The sequence below is a fragment of the Phocoena sinus genome, chromosome 3 (genome assembly GCF_008692025.1).
Source record: "Phocoena sinus isolate mPhoSin1 chromosome 3, mPhoSin1.pri, whole genome shotgun sequence".
Classification (NCBI taxonomy): Eukaryota; Metazoa; Chordata; class Mammalia; order Artiodactyla; family Phocoenidae; genus Phocoena; species Phocoena sinus.
In genome coordinates this window covers 106,157,585-106,182,773 of record NC_045765.1, presented here as the reverse complement: position 1 = coordinate 106,182,773, position 25,189 = coordinate 106,157,585, and the positions used below count along the sequence as shown (strand labels likewise).

The 25,189-nt window shown below is 34.8% G+C and overlaps 1 protein-coding gene across 2 annotated transcripts in view; it reads right to left on the bottom strand.

Annotated features, from left to right (window-relative positions):
- The window catches only part of EDIL3 (EGF like repeats and discoidin domains 3), a 431,167-nt gene that overhangs the window by 176,378 nt on the left and 229,600 nt on the right, over positions 1-25,189 (bottom strand). For both annotated transcript variants that reach the window (XM_032627364.1, XM_032627365.1), the window contains one exon: positions 8,646-8,759. In XM_032627364.1, coding sequence (XP_032483255.1) covers positions 8,646-8,759 — 114 coding nt within the window. The remainder of the gene's footprint in view (positions 1-8,645; positions 8,760-25,189) is intronic.

Sequence of the window (25,189 nt, the reverse complement as noted above, 5' to 3'; positions counted from 1 at the left end):
TGATTTCTATTAGTGACAAAGTCATTGGTATTGCTAATGCAATGATTCATTGTTGCCTACATTTGTAATGGATAGAAATTCTAAGTTTCAGGGAACCATTAGTAAAAATAAACATATGATTTTTGTTTTCTCATCAAAAAACACAGACACCCTGAATTCTATCCATCCCCGAAGATCCTGTACCCTTGGTCAAAAACTCTGCATTAAGTACTTAAGGGGGTGGGACTGAGAACATCCTTTATATTAATCTCTGTAGGAAAGTGCTCATGTTTTGTTATACTGAAAACTATTAACAGTGGTAGAATCCAGGAATAATTCTAATGGGAAAGGAAAAGACATTATTAAGTGACCGCTGAGTGAATATGAGGCAACTTTTATAAATGAAATAGTCATTTTATGGATATTCAAAAAGTTGTGCGTCTGCCTGAGTGTACCAAAAACATATAAGGTGAATTTTATTTTGAACATACCACCACAAATATCCTCGGATTTCTTGGAGCTAAGAGGTACGGTTTCAATTCTTCAGTGTTTTGTAGTTAGATAATAGTGCTGAGTATTTATAGGCTCCCTTATTATAACTATAGTTCTGTCCATTTTTCTTGTCAGAATAGTTTATTTTCTGTCCCTGCTCCTGTTTTCCTTTGAATTTTAGTATTGAATTTACTGACTTTGCTCTGACTCTACTTCTTTTTATAGAACCATATTCCTCAAGTTCAATTTATTTTTAAGTTGGATACTTTATGTGTCCATTCCCTTTAGAGCTCTAAAAAGAATGTGTATTATTGACCAGATAAAGCTGTTAAGGTAACTATTATGAAATATATTTTTAGGTCCTTGGTCCCCTTAATGGCTCTCTGAGTTTTAAGATATGCTCAAAGTCCAGCGCACTATAATCTGGGAGGAGTGGTCTGTGGCTATTATTTCTTCCTCAGCACCTGCTTGATCTGGGAGAGCTGCATTCTGGCATCCTCTTTACCACCCACCACAATTATTTAAGGACTAATAGTGATTTCAGGATCCAAATTAAAAAGTCTTTTCTTAGGTATCCATTTCTTTGACCAGCTCCCTGTTTTGGAAACACTATTTTCTTTGCCCTCTCTAAGTCTTGATTCTCAGTTTCTCTAATCACTCTTTTATTTTTTGTCCCTTTGCAGATAGAACTTCTTTATCTTAAATTCTATCTTTAGTAATCTTATATTCTTTATTCTTTTTAATATCTCCGTTGGCACTAACATTCAATCTTACCACTTCACCAGTCTCATCTGATTCTTGAATCTGAGTCTTTGTTACCCTATGCTTCTCTGAGTTATCACCCACATTTTAATTAACTAGCTGTCCTAGCTTACCAGGATGTGCCAGTGGCACCTATAATTCAATATGCCTATGCAGGAAAGAAACCTGTTGGGCCCTTCTCCGTCACGTGAAGAAGAATGCTTTGAAGATGAAACTCAAAACATGTACGAGGCTCTTTGTGTTACATGCTGCTGGAAGCTATCACTTCCAAGTCTGCTTATGTAGCTGACAACTGCAGCCAGGGGCATGCTGGGATTGGTGTCCCGCTCAACTCAGCTCCTTGGGTGCCAGTAAAATTTTACTGCTACTATTTGAAACCCTTGGGATTTCAGGAAATCCTGGAAAACTGTGCACATTTGGTAAAAGATCAGAAACCATCTATGTTCTTTTCTTTCTCCTATTTGAAAAAAGCATTATTTATCTCTGCTGCTCAGTGACTCTGATAAAAGCAGAAACCACAGTGATTTGTGCTTGTAATTTCCTCATTATGAAACCATGATTTCAGCCTCACTTTGATATTCAGACCCCAAATTTCACCTAAGTACCCAAAAATGCCATGGCAACACATGTAAAGAATAATGACTAGCCCACAAATTACATTGTAACCATGTTTCAACTTTCAAGTCCTAGGATGACTTCTTTTCTAGCAGTTTCCTTATAGAGAGATTTTTGGTATTCTATAGTGTAATATTTTATTTGAGTTCTATCTTTATTTTTTTGTCAAGGGTGAGTATGGGGTGATGGTTGAAAAGGTTGATATTTACAGTCTGAGAAAAATACAACATTTCTCAATCATACACTACCGTTCTAAATGTTATGAATATGAAATCAAGTTATACTGCTCCCAAACTCTCCTGATCTCTGCATACTTTATCTTACTTGGTTTCTGAGATAGGATATATTAAAATGAGTTTTAGCCTGGAGAATAAATGCAAAGCTAAATTTTAATCCCTGGACATATGCAGGTTAGTGCATAATGGGAATGTTACATAATTTGAAAAACAAGAAGGTCAATGTTTCAGTAATTATTTGTAATCAAATACAAAATACAGTTAATAAGGATCTGATTCAATTTGTTAGATGTATTTAGTATGTCCTAGGGGGTCTATTTGAGCATTCTGCAGATATTTTTTCTGTCTTTCCTTTTAGATTATCACTTTAACGTACAGCAGGTGAACTTTCAAAGTGTGATATGTCTGAACAAAACTGTTGGGCAACATTTGGAAAAATATACCCAGAGGCAACTGATTGAAGATGGAACTTCCATGTCAGACACAGAAAGTCCAATTCGGTTTGTCATTGAGTCAATTTTTTGTGTTTATTGTTGCAAAGACTTCATACTGCAGTAATGTTGGAGTCACTTCTTTCCTTGAGGCCTATTGATATTCTTGCACAGTATTCTGGGTTTTTTGTACTTATTGTCATGTCTTTAAAAAGAATGTGAGAAATTAAGTTAAAATAATTATCTATACTCAAGTATTTATAGTTATGGTTATTTCCACTTATATCTCTATATATTTATGGGTAGATTTTTAAATATTGTGTATATTGGATTAACATTATACAATTAATCCTGAATATAAAACTTTCATCAACCCATAGTCGATTTCTTTCTTTCTTTTTTTTATGTTCACAAAAGGTGACAGCCTGAGGTAAGCTGTCCTTCTCTTGTCCTATTGGAGTTCTGGATTAATTCTTATCCTATGTATTCAAGGAAAGTAATCTTACATTGATATTAGGCAATGCATTCAAAGACAAAAATTGTTGCAAATCACCATTTCAAAATTCTAAAACAGAGCAGCTATTTTTTATCTGGAATAAAACTAGAATCAGCATTAATGATTATTCTTTGTTTTTTTGATTTCTTGTTACACTTGCAAAAGTTAAAGTCTATTTTGGTGTTTTAAAAATCCCTTGTAGATGCATAAAAAGATAGTTTATGAGATGGATTATTAATATATAAATATGCTTGCCATCAACTAGTCTTGACCCCATATTGTCAAAGCCTAAAAGGTAAGTGATCATTCTAAACATCTCATCATATGATTATCATACAGCAATCAGAGCTCATCCACTTAATATTAAGATTCTTAAGGACAAAGGGTCTGTTTATCCTTGAGCATATTGTCCTTCTTGTAAAATTTTCATAGGCTGCCGCCTCTTTGGTACCTACTATATGTGCTTCTGGCCTCAGTTCAAATGTTACTTCCTTAAACTCCCCAAAACAGAACAGGCACCCCTGTCATGGTTCTCTCTTCTTTTCATTCATGGTACTTATCATGTTTTGTAATTAGACATTATGTAATTCCTGTTTTTCTCTCCCACTAATTTCTATACTCCATGAGAATAGGAACTGAATTTAACCGCCATTGTTGCCCCAGCTCTAAGGGGTGGCTAGTGTTGGATCCAATTTGGTGAATGAATTAATTCATTAATACATGTTCTGAAAATTCTGTACATAGTTAAGAAAAACTCAATAAATATCTGTGGCTAGTTTATTTATTGAACACATAATTATATACATTCAGTATGTTTTAATACTGGACTTAACACCATTTTCTCATTAAATTTATGTGTCTTAATTCTAATCTTTACTTCCTCATAAATACCTTTTACTTTTAAAACTCTTTATTTTAATCAGAATCTCTTATATTTTGCTTTTGGATCTATGTCATAGCTGGATATAGCAGAGTAGAAATTTAGTGTTAGATAGGATAAAACTATAATCTCTGACCATCTATATTAGATAAGAAAATACTGAAATTATTTTTCCACTGTTAGTTCCTGTTCATCATTCACTAAAGTACTTGATCAAGTAACAGTGACAGTTTACAATAATTGTAAACATGAAAACATAAAGAAATGAACTTAGGTGTTTGTGGTTCAGAAGTATGTTATGATGTCATATTTTTCAAAAACTAAAGCAACTCCTATCTCCTATAATGGTTTTGGTTGAATTAACAATATTTGTTTATTAAAAATTATGCTAATGCCACTGGATTTCCTAAATTTAGGTACTTGTAAAACATGGTATGCAAGGCATTAAAGCTGACTTCTACATATTTTGTTCTCAATACACACAGTCAGTTACTAAAGATAGGCAGTTGTTTTAAAATTTCACAAAATTATAACAAAAGAAAAAGGGGACTAAACTAGATTTAACTTTTTAGATAACTCAAAATCCTTTTGTCTAGTTATTTATTTATGCAATTACTTGCTTTTTTACAAATGTATTGACCTAGATATTTTACTAAATGGTTGATATATAGGTTTCTCATTCCAGTTCATCATCATTGTCCTTTCAAGCTGTTTATGAAAATGGCTATCTGAACACTTGAACTTATATCATTTAAAAGTGACAAAGGAATATAAATTAGAACTTAAATTAGAAGAGTATCTGTAATACTGTAATAGATAATACGGAAACATCTAAACGATTTTCACGTATCAATCAAAAGTAACTTCAGGGGCTTCCCTGGTGGCGCAGTGGTTGAGAGTCTGCCTGCCAATGCAGGGGACACGGGTTCGTGCCCCGGTCCAGGAGGATCCCACATGCCGTGGAGCGGCTGGGCCCGTGAGCCATGGCCGCTGAGCCTGCGCGTCCGGAGCCTGTGCTCCGCAACGGGAGAGGCCACAACAGTGAGAGGCCCGTGTACCGCAAAAAAAAAAAAAAAAGTAACTTCAATTAAAATTAAAAATAATCAAACTTAAACCCCCTGTAATAAAAAATGAAGAATAAAACTAAAAAATAACTAAGATTTCTCAGAGTTAATGATAAGTTGTATGAACTGTATATGGAAATCTAAACTGAAATTATATAAATCAGATGTATTATTGCCTTAACTCATCTGTAAATATTAATTAGGAAATAATTAGTGTGAAAATTACAGGCAGATCCTTTGCCAAGTATTAAAACATTTGTTGTTAACATCTGAAATAATTATATTGTTACTGAAAATGTTTAATAGGTGATTGATACATGTAATAATTATTACCACATAGGCATTGTGTTATAATAGATAGGGTTAAATATAAATTTATTCCTTACAAAGTAAAAGTACTTAATAGCTATATTAATTAAAGACATACATTATAAATAAAGAAGTCACATAATTAAAAAAATAATATTAAAGTAGCATCTCAGCATAAACATCTTACCTTTAATGGTTTAACTGAAAATGAATAAATATACTTAGGTTTTTAAAATGTAGAATATCATTAATATTAAAAATATTTCATTTAATTACACAGATAAAGGTAGTAATAATAAATTGATTAAAATTGAAGGTATGGTAAATATGAGAAAAATGCAGAGAAAAGGTTAAGATCTGAGAAAAACAAATCTTTTGGTGATAAGTAGACAGATATCAAGATCAGTCTGTCTACACCCTGTAAAAAGCAACCTAAAAAGCAACCTCCAAAATTACCACTTTTATATTTTCAAGGCTCATTAGTAGTAGTAGGTCAGATCATAGCATTCATATGTCTGTTGATTATTTGAAATGAGTGAGAAATAAATAAGTGATCTCAGATAAACTATCAAGATGTCTGCATGTAGAAATGGCCTAAAATGAGAAACAGATCCCTGTCTACCTCTCTTATTTCAAATCCATTTGCATAACCCCATTACAAAATATACTAAAACTTAATTAACCCATCAGTACAAATAAGAAAGAAGTGGTACAAGTGAGGCAAATATAAGTGCAGCAGCCCCAAATTAGACTGACAGCTTGAATGTGAACACAAGGAAAATGACACTTCGGTATGGGTGTCCTCTAACCCCCCAGCAGTTAGTCTCCATCATTCTTCTTTCCCTCTCTCACATGAAATATCTGCTGAAACAAATGGCTTCTCTCCCATTATTGCAGATGTAAGTTGACCTAGTGGACCCCTGTGGGAGAGCATACAAAGCCCGAAGAAAGTTCATCAATCTTACTTCAGAGTAGAAGTATGCAAATTGGTTATAATCTATGTAATGTCAACTCCTAAGATCCTAAACTCAATTAGCTGGGAGCTAGCATTACCTGTAACCTGCAGGTGCTTCTATATGCCATGTAGTGAGTGAATGTTCTACGTTCTCAATGCATATAACTAAATCATCACTGTGGCAAGATGCACTTTCTTACTGTGGATTTTCTAAACGTTCTAAAAAGCCACAGAATAAAAAGCAAAACCATAGCCTCAGAAACCTAGACAATGGGAAGAATCAGAATCCTGAATTTATTACATACTCTTATAAATCAATGCAACAGAAACAAATACCCCAAGAGGAACATATTTTAGATTGTACCATAGGTGACCTGTTCCGATATCTGTCAGGGCACAGCGATGAACAGAGGGAACAGTAGAATGTTAGAGCATACGATAGGTTAAGGGAGGCACCTCACTATCACATGCATGTTCAGAGAGCAGTCTGGATTTACATATAACTATTTTACAAATATAAAAGCAAGTCAGAGAAAAACAAAGAATTTCATTAAACGCAATAGCAAAGACACTAGATGCGAACTTATGGCCATGAAGTTGAAAGTCTATTTCAATACATCCTTCTTAACCTATCAGGTTTCTTTCTTTTCAAGGGTATTTTCGGATGTGGTGACCTCAGTAAAATCTCTGATGGAAGGATGAATAGGCTTTAGTCATTGGTTTCAATTTCTAGCTCACATCAAGGTCTCTTTCCATTTTCAATAGGTAAGAAACCAACTGGCTGTCTAGTTGCTCCTTGGTCAGTACAGAGGGCAAAGGCTGATTAGGCAGCCATATTCAGGTCCCATGAACCAAAAGAAAAAAGATGCAAGAGCTGGGCCTGGGTGGGCCAAGGACCAGTTGAAACTGAATTTAAGTCAACTTAGTGGGTAGTCAGTTAAATGCTTTATAGGAAGGTTGCTAGGTTTGTTGACTGGGTGGCTATTAGTCATCCAGTTGTATGATCAACCTGCTTACTCATACTGTCCTTTCCTTCCATTCATCCATGCCTGAAGCTTCCTTTATTAACTCATGCTCCATGTCCTTCTTCAATTATTTTTAAGCTTAGAAATATCTTCCCCATCCAAGGTATTTCTTTGATATTCACAATTTCATTATTTTAATGAAGTTTTTCAGGACTAGGGTAATGAGAATCTCCAGATCATCATTTTGTTTATATACATAACCCAAATAAATTCTTCAATACTTTTCCTTGTTTTATTTTATAAATTACCATTGTCAAGGAGGAAGAAAGAGAGGGAAAGTGAGAAATAAAATTGTTACTCTGGCTAAAGAGAGAGAGAGAGAGTGAGAGTGAGAGTGAGAGAGAGAGAAAGAGAGAGAGAGAGAGAGAGAGAGAGAGAGAGAGTGTGTGTGTGTGTGTGTGTGTGTGTGTGTGTGGGTAAGAGACAGAGTGGAGGTGGAGGGTGCTTTCAAGTTTATCTTGTTCAGCTCTATCCAAAGAGGCATCATTCTTGGTTTAGAGGAAAATACACTGAACTGGGAATCACAAGACCTGATTCTAGATTCCTTCCAGTCCTGGTTCTGTCACTAACTGTGAGAACCCGGCAAACCACATAGCCTATGTGTCTCAGTTTCTATGTCTGAATTCTTATCTGCATTTGCCTTTTGAATTTGCATAATGTTATGATGCTCTAGTAGCATTATACACATCAAAGTAGTAGCACTATGAAGTTTCTATAAGTGTCCAACAATTATTAAGCTACATGACTATTGTTCTTGTTAGCATGAACTTGTGCCCAATTCCAGTCTCCTCTTACTGACTATAATCCTGTTACTACTTCTCCCTAGGTTTTTTATTTGTTTTGGAGAAGGTGGGGTGCTTTGTGCTTCTTTGTAAACATTTCAGGTAAATTATTATTCTATAATTTGATCCATCATCTCAAGACCCTAATGTCTTAGGCTTTCAAGAAGACAAATAAATAGCATGTAAAACTCTTACTGATGTGTTGGCCAATTCAGCATGAACCCTGATTAATCTCTACCTTTTATCTGTGACAAAGGTTATGTGGTTAGAATGCTCTGAATTTACTCTTTGAAACAGAGTAACCACTCTGGGAGAAAATTAGGTCATATGCACAACTCAAAAGCCAAAATGTGATTCATGGAAGAGACGTACTTGGGTCTCTGAGGAACTGTTGACCTCCTTTCAGACCACAAGGCAACCACTCCTATGCCTATCATGTTCTAAGTGAGACCCATCCTGGAGAATAGATGCACATTAATAACATTAACAACAACAAATATGAAATGTGCCATTTCAATACATTATGAAATCTGGAAGCAAATTAGTATTGATTTTGGCCGCGATTCCATAATAAATGGAGGCTATGCAAATAAAGGTTTATATATATATGAATACTTACTGTATTGACAATTTCTTCCCATGAATTCTCCTGGGCACTCACAGGAATAGTTAGCAACAAGGTCTGTGCATATTCCACCATTTCTGCAAGGCTCAGCTTCACATTCATTAATATCTGAGGAAAACAGAGAGAAGAGAGGAAGACAATTATTGGTGAAAAAATGATCAGTTATTAGAAGGTTTTAGGCGTTTCAAATAAAAAAAAGTCTAAATAATGCTCTGTGTGTGTATGTCGCTAGTCAATAATATAAATGGTGCCTACAATCAATAATTTATTAGCAATCAAATTAAATCCAGTTCAAATGGAATTGAGAATCCAAATCCAGCAGAACTAAACCACTCTCCTATCCTGAAAATAAATATGAATAGTTTGGGGAAATATTCAGCGTATCCTTAGAATTAAATCAAACAAATTAACCCTGATAGAGAAATGAATTGGTATCACAAGATCTAGAAACCTCCTCAGCAGCAACCACTGCCAATTAACACTGTCTCATTTCATCTTAATTCATTAAAATTCTAACTGACAGAGATGTTTTAGTTTCTAAATAGGTCGCCTTTGATGAATGCAACGAGAAGTAAATTGGAGTTAATAGGTAAATCTTGTTATATGCAAAGTATAATAAATGTAAATGATGATCACTTCCTAATCTCATTCAAGGGTTTCTAAAGTTAGGAGGGCTAAAGGGACTTACCTTTTATGAATCATTATTATACCTGATGCAAAATCATACGAAATATAAAACATTCAGCAAATTATGCTAATTTCCACACTAATTTTGGACAACAGGGACAACAAATGGGATTTTGAATGAAAAAAGAATTAAAGACTAATTCAGTCAAATATCAATCACTGATATTTACACATCATTTCGTCTAAGCTCAGCACCAAGCTAGGTTCCGTGGGAGCTAGTAAAGTAATTGGAGGACATGCACTCTCCCCATCACTTTCCCTTCCTATCATCTGTCTCAACTGAAATCCTGCTCTGCTCTTATTCCCACAACTCCTTCTTACATATCTAAATGGTGTTACTTAGGGACTGTCAGTTTATGTGCCTTTCACCCTTTCACCTAGTCAATCTGTAAAGTTTACAAATGCAGCACCCGTCCTGCACTGTTCTTTGTACCTTCACAAATGCCACACTCTATCTGGAAAACCACTAGTGCCCAATAAATATTTCTTGATAAAATTTATAACAAAATAGTGGTGTAAACAATCTGAAAAAAATTATTTCAGATGTGTGATGTGCCTTCGGATACACTACAACGTATCAAAAGTTATTCTGAAGTCCTGGGTTTTCATAGTGCTTAAAACAATATGATCATTAAACTACCCCCTCAATATCAAACAAGGACAAAATACTAGAAAACCTCTATTTTGCCCTTTCCTTTAACTTCTTTCTTGTAAACAGCATCTCCTCCTGGAAGCAGATTTGGTCATCCTTTCATTCTAAGTTTATGGCAAATTTGGTCTAAATTTCTTTAGGCAGGTGACCACTTTCTCTGAAAAAACCATCCCTTTTGGTGTCTGGTCAAGTGCTACAGTTTGAGAGTAGAGACAATTCATGACTGTTCAGAAAGAATCTGAATAATTTGATCATTTTATAATAACAAACAATAGGATAAAATCAGAATCTGATCATCTCTAAAAATCAGCTGTGTACTATATAATAGACTCACAAATATTTGACACTAAAACTCTTAAGCAAGAAGGAAGGAAGGAAGGAAGGAGGGAAAGGAGAGAAAGGAGGGAAGGAACAGTATGTCACATTCATTTTCTCATCTGATGAGATATTTAGCTCTTTTTGTCTTAACAAAAATTCACTTTTTATTTATATTGGACTAACATGCAAAATATTTTCATTAAACTTTGAAAATAGCACAAAAGTCACTGTGCTATTTATTTCCTTACCAGATGAATGTCAGGAAATGGCAATGACTGGCTACTTTGGAACATGTTTAATATGTCTTTCCCTGTATCATATCTACTACAATTTGTTTTAGGTGAGATATGTCAGAGCCTGACAAGAAGTTAAATCTTCATGTCTTAAAGAATGCATTGTCTTATTTTGTAAAGTTAGACATAAAAAGCTACTCTTTTATATACTTATAGGGAAGAAACTGAGTATTAATTAATGTCTGAAAAAGAGCACATAAGGGAAATAGAATTTGATCTTGGATTTGAAGGAAAGTTTTAATTAGGATTAATAAAAACAGGATGAAGAGGGTATTGTATTTCCAAGCAGGGATCCAGAATGAGTCACAACTCTGAAGAGAAGCATTCATGGTATGATGGTGTGTTCAAGTACACAAATAGCCCAGTTTGTCTGGAGGACAGAGTGGGAAGGGTGTGCTGGGAACCAAGTCTGAGGATGTAGATAGGACCAGATTACCATGAACTCTTAGTGCCAGCTGAGGGAACTGGCCATTCTCTTTTGGCAGTGAAGGCTTGGAGCCAGCTGGGAGGGTAGCCTCTATACCCTTGTGCCCTAGAAAGATTTAGAAAAGCCATATGTGGGATGGACTTAAATAAATGAAAGAAGGCTGGACAGAGACCCACCCAGGATTTGATGCTAAGAGGTACAACATATGTTTTAATTCTCAGGTAAGAGAATTACCTTACCTGAAGATTTCTCATTTTAATATTGACCTATATCATGAGTAAAATCAAACCCAGCTCTTGCTGCTTTGAAATGTTAATAGAAGGAAGTTTGCATAGTTGATGATGTGAGAACAATCAAGAGTTATTATATGTACTATTAAGGATATGCAGTTACAGTTGTTCTTTGCTTCCTCATTTCTTCTAAGGTTTTACACGATAAGTAGTACTTAACACATGAGAATGTGAATTTAATTGAGACTAATCGATCTTTGAACTTCTATCTATTTGTTCATCAGACCAGGTCTACAATCAGCAACAATGGAAGTTAAAATTAAGAACATTTGTTTCTAAAAATAGTTACACCTTTACCCAGAAGTTAACATGAGGTGGAATGAACTGGAATTGCATTTGCTGAAATGAAAATGCTTTCTAGCCATACTTAGTTTGTGATTAAAAAAAAAAAAAAAGATCCTCTACTGTTTGTGCATTTTTTTAAACCAAAAAACTACCTTGATCTAAATTCATAAAAATAAAAACATTATATTAAATGAGTTACATACTTTAATATAGTAGCAAATAAGTAAAACATTTCTGCCTATGTACACATCTAGTAACATGTAGGCTCAGATAACAGATGCAAATTACACAGAAGCCTTTATATATCAGTATAATGCAAGAGTTCTTTCAGCGGTGAAGGCTATTTGCACTGTGATTAACACTGCAAGCAATCTAAATGGAAACAGACCTCAATTGGAATAAATCATGTTTAATTAAAGACTAGATATAAATACTCACAGAATATAATGAAATGAAAGTTAAACTTCTTTGTAATAAATCACATACATATTTCTCTGTCACAGATCATGACATTATTATTTCCAGAAAAAAGTCCTCATCTATTCCAAATATACTGGGATATAATAAATTATTTTATAACTGAGAAAAATTTGACATTGCCGTTCCATACAAAATAGGAATTTCCATATTTGGTCATTTTTATAGTTCATTTATAATAATAATAGCTATCATTTGTTGAGGTTTCTAGTTCTATGACTGCTTCCTGAGAATTGTTTTTAAAAAATAACATCATTCAAAGCTAGATTTTATAATTAAGACACCCAGCTGAGTCCTGATTCCTTACTCTGAAAACATAAATCTTTGCTGTCCACCCTCTAGCTGACTGAAGCACAGCGGTAGGAGCTGAGCATGATTTCCAGATACAAACTCGTGGTGTGTGTGTGTGTGTGTGTGTGTGTGTGTGTGTGTGTGTGTGTGTGTGTGTGTGTGTGTGAAGGAATTAAAAAGCAAAGCAAAGCAAAGCAAAGCAAAGCAAAGCAAAGCAAAGCAAAGGAGGGAAGGAAGGAGAGGAAGAGATGAGAGAATAGATAGTTGGTCACAACAGCATGCATATCTTTGAAACAAAAGGTACTCTAAAAGGATGTCCAGACACTTTTTCTGTTGTAAATAGTTACATAGATTCATTCATATTATATGCATAATTTAGTCTCTTTATCTTTACTTTGTCCTTAGCCCACCTTATACAGATTTGGGAAGGTGTGCTGTAGTCTTCCCTCTTAGGCTTGGCTTTTTGCTAACAGAAATAATGTCAACCCATGCACCCTCTAGAGATGTCACTGTGAGAAGCCTCCTCTAGTAATTGAAAAACACATATATTCATTAAGATCATTCTGAGTACTCCTGAACTTATACACATGTGCATCATGAGAAGTGCTCAGTTACTCCTAGTCTTTTTTTCTGGATCTTTGTCAGACCCATCACTGTGCAAATTACAGCCCCAAAGCCCATGAAACTGCCTTTGGAGTAGTAGGCTGTCAAAGAGTTTCTGAAAATCAAAATTATATTTGCTAGTTCCTTTATCAGTGCCTTCTCTGGGTATGATTTCTTGCCACAGAAATGATGTTGCTTCTTTTCAGATCATTATATTTAAATATTCAGAAATCCCATTCTTCATTATAGACTCCACTAGCTCGTCAGAGAGGAAATGGAGATTTGCGGAGTCTAATTGCTAGGGCATCCTGTGGAAACTTTAAAAATTAATCGATTAACTAAATAACTAATTAATTAATTCATTTTCAAACTGGCTCCCATTTGTAATCTGCAGAACAGGAATGACTGCACATTGCACTCTTGGGCCATCAGTGTCCCAATTCACCCTTGAGTCTCTCTAGAACTCCTGAGGTGGATGCCAATTGGCCCCAGTAGTTCAACTACATTTACTTTGCCAACTTGGCCTAGAATATTTTGAATATTGACCACCATTTAGACTAGGACATCCAATCCTTTTAAGGACAGAAATCCATGTAACCTCCTCTTGAGTGGAGGAAAAAAGACAACTTAATTCACTCGTGAAACTACCTCCTTTTGCCCCCGAGTATATCCAGGTCCCATGAGCATCAAGAAAGGAACAACTGATTCTCAGGCTGAGCACCCTGTTTTGATATATCAAAAGGACACCATAACTAAGCCCTTTTTTTTCTTTGCAAAGATATAATTTCTTGGCTTCCTTATTCCCTTCTCTTGGGCTGTCTTTCCTCCTGCGATATTGTTATTGACTCTTAAATAGCCCGCAAGTGCTTATTTTCTAGAGTCTGCTACTTTTGACCCTTTGTAACCCATCTTCCCTGGGCTCCCCATTAGCTATTAAATATTCTCCAGACTTCCTGTGAGTGATTGCCTTTTAAAATTTAACCTTTTATATTTTTTCGTACCTAAAGTTTATGGTTTTTCAATTTCTCTTTTAAGGCTGAAAAAATTATGATAAATTTCTAGGAATTCTGTCCTCCCGCTCAGGTATTGAATTTAATTATGTCATAATCAGAACTATCTACAGGATTTCCCAATCATTTTGGGGGCAAGTCAGTATATTTTTAATCTTGTGTGCTTGAACTCTGTTTTGATCTGGCCTTTTGTTATATTGCTACTAATTTATTTTAAAGTAGCAAATTAAAATGAGCATTCTTCGATGAGAACATACCACAGGCAAACCTTTTATACTAATTTACTGATAACCCTCATTTACCAAGAACAATAGTGCCAAAAAATATCCAAGAGGTATTTAACCATCACCTCTTACTAACAAAGATAATACTCTATGCTCATCTGTATCCTGGCATCCTCACATTTATTTTGAGATCTCAATTTTAATGCAAGAAACTTTGTTATTGGTATCCAGGTAGAGCCCAGTTCTCTAGGATGTCTCTGTTTAAAATTATTTCAGTAAGGCTTTAGTTGTCTTAATTAGATATTTGGCCAGCAAGATAAGACAGCTATTCCAAGATACTTATAAAGCCAAAACCAGGGAATAGCTGTTTGTGGGGAGGGATAGTCAAGAGGGTGGTATAACTCAAATATTTGAGGCCTTGAAGAAATTCATAAATAAAAGCTACATGAAAAAACACAGTAGAAGCCAAAATGAACCAATGCCTCTGGTAAAATTTGTACCAAAGAGCAAACAATTGCAAAGAACATTACCTTAGGGGTATGCAGCACAGTAACTTGACCTGCAATAAATATTCATTGATTGGTAAGAAAACTGAGAATATCAGAGACCTGGGGAATCATCACCTGTACTGTGACAGTGAGTTCCTTGATTTGGGCAGATGTACCGGTCTACTTCTAAAGGGGTTCTATTAAGGAGAATGGATTTAGAACAATGCCCTTTTTAAAAGTTAGAACTTTGAAAATATACCAATGCAAAGCCTCCGCACCAGAGATTCTAATTTAAATGGACTTGGATGGAATGAAGGCATAAATGTTGTTTTATAGGAGTCCAGGTAACCAGGGTTGACAAACACTGCACAGAACCTCTGTGTATGAAGTCCATCTATCCATCCACCCATCCTTAGTTCTCTGCTAGGTTCTAAGAATGCAAAGATTAATATATCACGGACCCTTACTTTTCTCAAGACTCTTATAGTACAGCAAATAGACGAGGAAACAATCAGTTACAGTATAAAGTGACAAGTGCTCTAATGAATGAACGCACAGTTTCTCAGAGACTTCAAACAGCAATTACTAAATTAGTCTAGCAGGCTAGAGAATGTTGAATTTTAGAGGTGTCTATCTGACTGTGGAAAATGCTTCTGAGTTATGTCAAGTTATAACTAATTACTCTGTAAAGTTATTCTTCTAAATTAATATGCATCTCATTATTCCACATATCCGAGAGTGATTCCTTATTGTCCCACAGTTCTGTGCTCCAAGTATAAAACTCATATATGTCCTTTTATTATGTATGTTATAATTTATATATTTTTGCATATTCATAATGCTTTATCCAAAATCAATCACTCTATTCTGTCAAATGCATGTTAAATTAGTTTGCTTGCAGTTCTCTCTAGTTTTAATGGTCAGTACTAAAGATCAACTATTTTGGATTTTTTCTATAGTGAGTTATCAGAAATCCATAACTGGCTAAAATGAGATGGGATTCACATGGGAAGCATAGTTAGGATTCACATGGTTGCTTTCACACACCCATTCACTCACTCATTCATTCATTAAAACTTTGATGAGCACCTTCCATGAATCAGGCTCTAAAATACTGAATATATGATTGGATACATCAGTGAACAGGGATAGTTGCAACTGTTCTAAGAGGTCTCACCTTCTATAATTGGAACATAAAAGGACACAATGTTTTCAGAGAGAACTGAGCACTTTTAAATGTCTGGATATGCACAGGGACTATGTGGAACTACTAGGGATGGTGGTTACTAGGTAGTCTGGGACCAGATTTTTATGGCCTTACAAATCAAATTAAGGAGTTTGAACTTTAGTCCTTGGACACTGAGAAGTTAATAGAGAATTGAAGAAGTGTGGAAAGGGGGCATGGGATTGAATAGATCTGTGGTTTAGAAAGCTCATTCACTCTAGAATTTCATTACTGGTAACATTTGGAAAAATAATTCAAAGAGTTGGAAGGGCAATTTATGTTGAGTCTGTATCACTCAGACCATACATACAACATGATGACTACAGCATGTATCTTTAAACATTTGGCTTGGTTTGAAGTGCATACAGACTTCCTAATATTTAGGGTTGCCAGATTCAGCAAATAGAAATACAAGATGCCCATGCAATATGTGGCTCATACTTTATAAAAAAAAAATTTTACCTGCAATTCAAATTTACCTGGCCATCCTGTATTTTATTTGGGAATCCTACTTGAATAGTCGACTAGAATATGATTTCTCCATATTTTCTTTCTTTCCTTTTATATAAGCACTTTAATTTCAGCATATGGTCATGCTTTCCATTTTGTATATTCAGCAGACCCCAAGGAAAACGACCTACAGTAGAAAATCTTTATTGACAAATGAGTCCTCCTCAGGCTTTTGCTCAAACTAAACTTCGTTGCTTGCAAAGCAGTTCATAATCTTTAGAGTTTACCTGTATATAAGCTTCAATGTATTATTTATATAGTTATACTTGTATACATATCAATACTTCAGCTATGTAAGAGCCAAGGTAATCCATTTCTAAATAGACAAGCAGTTATGGATTTTAGGAATAAAATTAGAACAGATGCCCATTAGGCCAAAATCACTTAAGATTTTGAGAAAAGTTACTAAGAGGAATAAAAGAACTGGGGGAAAATCTGCACTCCTATCAGCAAATTAATTCATAATGGTTTGGAATATATAGTATGCATGAAACTTACAGTAATCACCTATTTCACTTCATATGCAAGTTGTAAGTAGAAGGACTTAACACCAGTATATCATTTTGAGATGTATTTTTTATCAAGAGAGGCTTTTAAGGGAATAAATTAAAACTTAACAATGCACCAGGTTGAATTATTTTTCTCTTCAATGACAGTAATTTTTTCAAAAAAAACCACAGAGACAGTAACTTATACTAAAAATGATGAGCCACTTAAAGCATACAAGCAATGCCACATTTAAATAACAGGCAATGATACACAGTTACATTTCATATATACAGAAAAATAATTTCACTTAGTTCAGAATTAATTTCTTAAAAATAACTCTATAACATATTAAGTATGGACAAACAGCTCATCAGGATGACATTGATTGACAACAATTAGCAAATCCACCCACTTGAACTATGAGCTAAACCTTGTTTTAAACATTTTGTATATACCATCACACCCTTTGAGCTACTATTATCATAACTGTTTTCCAGATGAGTGAATTGAGACATTGAAAATATAAATAATATGTCAGAGTCACACAGGTGCTGAAACTGAGATTAAAACCCAGATAATTTGTCTCAGGAATCTATGCTTTTCACCAGTTAACTTTACCACCACTAGAAAATATGAGTTCTCCTTCACCTTTACATCATACTTGCCTTCAAGGTACCACTGTATGTGCTGAGGAGGACAGAGAAGCCAGAATACACAGCCCTTGATCTCAAAATGTTTAAAATGTTCTAGTAATATTAGTATTACTGCTCTAGGTCAAAGACTCCAGTCCTAAAATCTTAGTTTGGAACACTTTTTCCCCCTAATTCCTTTATTCCTTTTAGTAATTTTTCTCAAACTCTTAAGTAGTTTGGGCTTAATGGGCATCTGTTCTAATTTTATTCCTAAAAGCCACAACTGCTTGTCTGTTTAGAAATGGATGTCTTTGGCTCTTACATTCTTTTATACTTGACTCTTAACTTTACATTCTGATGAAAAGAATACATTTATTTTTGTTTCTTTCTTTACAGAGGACATGGATCTATTTTATACATGTCAGCTGAAATTCTTATTTTTCAAAGAGGAAAATCCACATTTTTAAAAATCATTATTTGCAAGATAGCATACACATAGAAAAGTACACAAACCAATAGAGTTAAATGAATTATTGTTAAGAGACAACCTGTTTAACAGTCACCAAGGTCAAGCACAAGAACAACGCCAGCACTTGAGAGCCTTTCCATGCCCCTTCTTTTTTTTTTTTCTGTACACGGGCCTCTCACTGTTGTGGCCTCTCCCGCTGCGGAGCACAGGCCCAGCGGCCATGGCTCACGGGCCCAGCCGCTCTGTGGCATGTGGGATCTTCCCGGACCGGGGCACGAACCCGTGTCCCCTACATCGGCAGGCGGACTCTCAACCACTGCGCCACCAGGGAAGCCCAAGATTGAGTAGTTTAATAAAACATACTAACAGAAGGAGCTGTATTCATAAAAATGACAAAAATACTAATTTTTTCACAGTAGTTCACCTCCTGCTTTGCAGGTTATTTTCATTACTCAAGAAAGGCTTTGCAGGAAGCCTTAAATGAAGACGAATGGAAAAAAAGTAACATAACTGCAAAATTTTCTATTACTCATATTTTTGGTTTTAGATTGGATTTACTTCTGCTATGGCTGACTATCAGAATACTGAAGATTATTAAACTATAACTGATGTTACCCATATCTACCCTAATAGTTCTTATTTCCCAGAAATTTTTCTGCAGTAAGTTCATAAAGTATATTGATATGTATGTTTCCTGCATTCTTAGGATCTATTTAAGAAGTTGTAATTTTCATATAAAAAGCATGAAATAACTCTTCTAGTTCTCTTTGCTCCTCCTATATGAGAGGTATAACTTTAACACACATGTACACATGCATATTTGACAGGATTTTTATTATTAATTTCTTTTAATATACAGTAAGATGGAAATCTCAATGCCATTAATTACTTACTATGTAATTTCACATTTTAAAAGTAAGCCTTCAAGGCAACAATTTCCATCATCTGCAATGAACCTGACTGAAATAACTGGCTATTTCCATAACAAGCACTTTAACAAATGGTCCTATGTCAGAGAGGAGTGGGTCTGATTAGAAACTGCATTGCTGTATTATGCTATTATCAGATTAACGCAGAAAAAGAGTTTAGCTCCTTTTAATAAAATCCAATGACTTGTGAATTGAACTAAGTATGTTAATAATAAGTATAAGTGTAACCCCATCTACTTAACTTAGTCGTTTAATTTGGCCCTGAGCATAATGATTTAAGCTTACACAGCAAAACTTACTTCCCTACCCTCGTTAAACCTCCTTCTGTGTTTCAGAGGATAAAGGAAGGCTTATGTAGTCTCAGTTAAATGTACTACAGAGTTATCTTCAGAAGAGTTATCTTCAAAAGTTAATATTTTCCCAAAGTAGAATCCATCCACAAAGTACCACAATATTTAAAGTATTTTGGTTAAGTCACGCAGAGGTAGAGAACAACCAAAATCTACTGACGAAATCTATTACACTGAATATACAAATATATTTTTGAAATCTGTAGATCTCTTTATAGGTACTACCACTAAAGTATACTAAATTCATATCTTAAAGAAATTTAGAGGTTATTGTAGTTATACATAGTTAAATACAACAGACACTTTATTTTTATCTACCTGCCATGTATATATTATATATATAATATATATATATATACATACATAATTTTGCAGGTGTACAATTATTTAGTCCATGGCTTTTATATTACTCTAGCCTATTCATTATCAATAGTAACTCATTATACAAGTGAGAAAATGATCTCCAGAAATTACCTCCTCTTATTCTCTGTGCCTTCCAAATTTTCTTAAATAATTATTTTCCTTCTTCTATTCATCATTTTTACAATCTTAACCAATATATATAAACCTGCTGTTTGTGCATAAGCTTTAGACATTAGAGCTATACATCACTTTTCACATTTCTTTCCTTCCTCTAGAGTCCCACTGTTTTTCTTACTACCAAAATGTTATTTATGTTTTTCCAACACGTTCTGTTTTATGGTGGTATGTCAGTCAATGAAAGCTACAGTTAGACTGTGTAACAATCACAAACCTCTGTGGCACATAATATGCATATATTTATTTCCCCGTGAGAGGTGGTGGTGTCAGGAGATCTCAGGTGGGCTCCACAGAGGAGCTCAGCTTTGACCTAAAGATACTGCCATGCTCAGCTCCTCACTGACATTTGTGCTCAAGTCTGCTACCTGTGTGACCATTCTGGGATCCAAGCTGAGGGTATAGCAACTGTCTTTTGACCTCGTCCATGTGACAACAGAAGTTCAGAAAAGAAAGTGAAACATCCAAGGCCTCTTAAAGCCTAGGCTCATTCAGTTAGCCAAACCAAGTCACATCTCTAAACTCAAAGTCAAGGAATGAGAGAAATATATTCCTCCTTCACAGGAAGATGCAAAGTCACATATGACAAAGGGTGAGGATATTTGGAGGGATGAAGAATTGGGGCAATAATGCCATCTGTTGTATATTAATTCTCCAATGTCTTGTGTATAATTATTTGTAAGAACTAGAAAATAAAGAGCATTTGCAATAACATGATGATATATAAATATTATTCACTATAGAACCAAGGAGAAAAATGTTACTGTATCTCACCAAAAATGTACCACACTATGGAGGCACAAATCTACTTCCTTTTGATATATTTGATGAACTGTTTAAAATCATGTCTCATTTAAATGCTTCATATTTACAGAGGTTTTTTTCTCTTTCTCTCATTTTTTCTGGAACATTTAATTGTTCTTCTTGTTGCAAGAAGTATAAAGGTACTCATATGATCACAATCTTTCCATATGTTGATTGAAATTTATTCCCATGCTTCTTGAAGACGTTCTTGTGGAGCCCTCTAGTTTCTTGGTCTGAGTTGGGCTGACTGCTTTCCAGGTATGCTGCGAGCTACCTGCTGGGACTTCTTTTCCTCGCTTCCTTTCTTTCCTTTTATACTTCCTTGGAGGCCGTTTCTTTTTCATATCCACTTTTCATTTGCCAGAGAACATCTTCAGGTAATTTTCATGAAAGGAGTAAGGAAAATATTATTTTGTGCCTTTGTCTTATTGTCCCTGCACCTGAATAAAATCTGGCTGGTAACAGAAGTCTAAGTTCAAATTCATGTATCCCCAGAAATGTAAAGGTACATTCATTTCTTCATTAAATTCTAATATAAACTGTCACTGTCTGAGAAATTTGAAGTCAGTGTAATTTTTGTGTCTTTAGAGTTAACATGTTACCCCTCTTAGGGATTTGGGGATTTTCTCCATATGCAGATTTCATTAAAATTTATCTGGATACATCTTGATTTGTGTTCACTGTGTTGGTGCCTCTTAATTCAATATGAAGACTTGTTATTACCTCCAATTTCTCTATTTTCCCTGGATCTACAAAATTAGTCCTATGTTCAGTTTCTTAAATAGATTCTCCATGTTTGCTAAACATATATCTCATGTTTTTCATTTCTTTATATTTTGATCTAAGTTTTGCAAGACTTCTCCAATTTTATTCTTGTACTGCATTAATTTTTGTCCAATCATAGTTTTGTTTTGCATAATGTTTTTTCAATGCGACATTTTCTAGTTTTATGAATATTATATTTTCTTTATGTTTCTAATTAAGACGTTTTAAAAAGGTCTCGCTGGTCCATGGATCACGCTTGCTTCGTCTTGTATCAGTTATTCTATGTGCTCATTTTGGATCTTCTGTTTTGCATAGTTGACTTCAGTGATTGACTACTTTTCCGAATGAAAAACTAGATTGATTAATAAACTTAACTGGTGTAGTTTCTTCAACCTCTTTGTAAGTTTATTTTTACCAAGTCTTCCCTCCTACATGGAGCGACTGACTGGAAACTCTAAGCACGCGGGAACGTAAGGAAGCAGGCAGCAAGGCCCCCTCCATTTACCGAATGAAAAAGGTTTTATTCAGTGATACCTATTTCCACGCTAGGAACCCAAGCTCTCCCCGAGGAAATTCTGATTAAAGTTTTTAGACAGCAATCTCCCAGTTTTAGACTCGGAAATTATGCTTTGTATATGGGGTGGCGGGAAATCAAAGGGTCGCTGGGGTCGCTGCTGCAAAGATGGTTCTTAATGAACGAACCTGCCTTCTGTCCACTCATCTCTCTGTACCAGCTGACTCCAGGTGACTCCTAGCCTGCACTCTTCCCCTAAAAGAAAAATAACCTTTGACACTATTTCAGACTTTTCCCCATCAAGGATGTAGGTTCTTGGCCCCCTTCTCTATTAACATTATTCGTTCCCACATTCCATCATCTAGAAATGTCTAAAATCACTGGGGTGCTAATAGTCCCATCTCACTATTTTTGTACCATTAAAATCCTATCCCTTAACAAAAATCTTCACTGTCACTTCCATGAGATCTGAGGATCTGAGAATAAAGGGTTGGTAAATATGTATGTTCAGTTTGCCATCATGAAAGGCTAAATTTAAATAAGTAACTGAATAACTAAAAATTAGGTGGAAACATGGAAGCAAGAGGAAGATAATCCATTGGGGCATCCTTTTCCCAAACAACTTCACTAAAATGTTCACTATTTATTTTAACAGTGTAATACTTTACACTATTACAAGGTTGTTAATAAAATAGCTTTTTAAGCACTTGGAAACCAGCCTCTTACTACAGTCCCTTGGACTTAAAGATGGCCCTCTGGGGAGGGTGGCAGCCCCACACACAAAATCGTTTCTTCTGACTGTTCACTAAAGTTACAGGAGAGCATATTCCCTGAGACAGAAATAAGTTCAGTACCAGAGTCTGTTTAGGAAAGCTTCAGGAAAAGTTATTCCTTTTTTCAAATCGAGCATCCACTAGATAAAATCTTCATTATATTCATTTGAGACACCAGAGTACCATCAGCACATGTCAGAGACAGAAAGAGAAGTCAACACAGTTGGACGTCCTCCTTCTCCAGTGCCACCCTTACCAAAATTTTTGTGCCAGAAATTAACCATGATCCACAATTTTTCTATAAGTTTCCTTACATGAAGAAGGAATAGAGGATTCTTAATAAATCTCTGAAAATATCTTTTTTACCATTTGATTCTAATAAAAAGTTGAAGAGTATTTGACAAAAATCTCAGTATAACCCTTTGCTTCTTCCTTTAAAACGAAGTGGGGGAATTACATCATTGACTCTAAAACAGCTTTACATACAATCCACATGTGAAATAAGGTGCCCAGTAAATAACATCCAAACTACCATGAAGAATCAAGATGAAGAAAGGGGTTGGTGATTGTGGGGGGATAAGACACTCAAGCCTTTTCAATTAAACACACACACACACACACACACACACACACACACACACACACAGAGTTACACAGTTTCTGGAATTATTTACTTAAACTCTATTTTCTTGAATATTCACATTCTGCACATTCAACTAGTTTTAAAGTTACAAAGCCTGCTTCTATGTTTTCCTAAAATCAATTTCTTGGACCCCTTCCATTCTGCCCACATCATATAACTCAGTGTCGCTGACAGTGGCAGAGCTGCCAATCTGTGTGATCTTTGTAAGGAGGCCTGTGGAGAGAATGATCTAGAAGATGATGAGTATTTTTAATTCTTTTGAAGTCTTTTTGGCAAATTTGTTTTTCTCATTTAATTACTCCTTATTGAGATGTGTTATGAATTAAAAATAGTGGCATATAGAAAAGTAAGTGCATAAGTTACTAAATACATAAATATTCAGAAGACATAATTAAAATAAAACAATACTTCAGCCTTACAATCTTGCATATTTTGGTGACAAATAAAAGTGTTGGATGTTTCTGAAACTTTCTAGACCACAATAACTAGAATATATTACTGCCAAAGAAGTGTCACTATAATGAAGCAGCATGCTGTATATAACTAAAATATTAAAATAGTACACAGACAAAACTGGTAGGCACAACAAGCTTCATTACATACGAGGAAAGAGAGAAAAGAACACCTTTGTAAAACCAGATGTCCTAATAAGTAAAAGTAAAAATAAATTGAAGTCTGACTGGTTTATAAATCTACCAATTATATCGTACAGAGTCAAGTAACTTTTGGCATTCTCATTTCTCTACTTTTATCTAGCAATTCACAAAAAGAGGTAACCTTAAGGGTTTTACCAATTTACTTCTTAACTCTCAAAGTGAACACTGCTCTGATATTCTAAAGAAGAGTATCAGCATTGAAGAAAATTAAAGTGAATACTGGAAAAATAATTTATCTAATTCCCACTAGCAAAACACAAGAAAGTTCAACTGCATTCATACACAGTCAAATACGTCAGCATTTTCTCAGACACATACCTTGAATTATCCTACAAAACAGAATACCGGGAGATGAAAGAGCATTCAGAACATCAACACAGAAATACACTGATTACTAAAACATAATTTTAAAGTGCTTCCAGCATACACAGATACTTTTATATTCCATAGTTATGTTGTGCATAGTCCTACCTTATTATAAGATAAGCTTTGCATCTATTTGCTATTTATCCCTCAATTACATGGTGAAATTGGATAGTTAAAAATAGATGACATATAGAAATGTTTGATTTTATGTCCTAAAACCTTTTATCTTAAGATGCTTAAGATGTGCAAAAAAACTATTACTTTGAAAAAAAGTATTTATGATAAATTCTCCATTTTCTGTAACAAGGTGTTTACCTTAATTTTTGAAACATTCAGGTCGAGATGCAATTGTGTCATTCCATGCTTTTGTGTTTCAGTGTCATTCTCAGTATATTGTTCTAATAATCATACTCTACTACCCCAAATATCTCTAGTCATTTTATATCCCCCAAACTAATTTATTATAAAAACCCATAAAATTAATCCCTGTAGTGCCTATAACAAAGGAACAAACAAAACAATAAAAAGACACAATGTACATTTTTATTATATGTTAATGATATCCCTGTTGCCTATACATGTACAGCCAAGTGGAAATATTCTAGCCACAGGCATCTCTAGAGATTCACTTTTTGCCACTTTGCAATACAAATTAATGGGTAGAAACTTCCATTCACAAAATAAGGTAAAAGGCAACTAGCTATCCATTATAAATAAACAGTGTATTTATGAATTAGCTCATCTTAAATCATTGTATGAAAACTAGGGTGCAGACATCGTTTACAAGTACTGTATTTCTCTGAGGTCTGCATAAATCCCTCTGACTGAGGT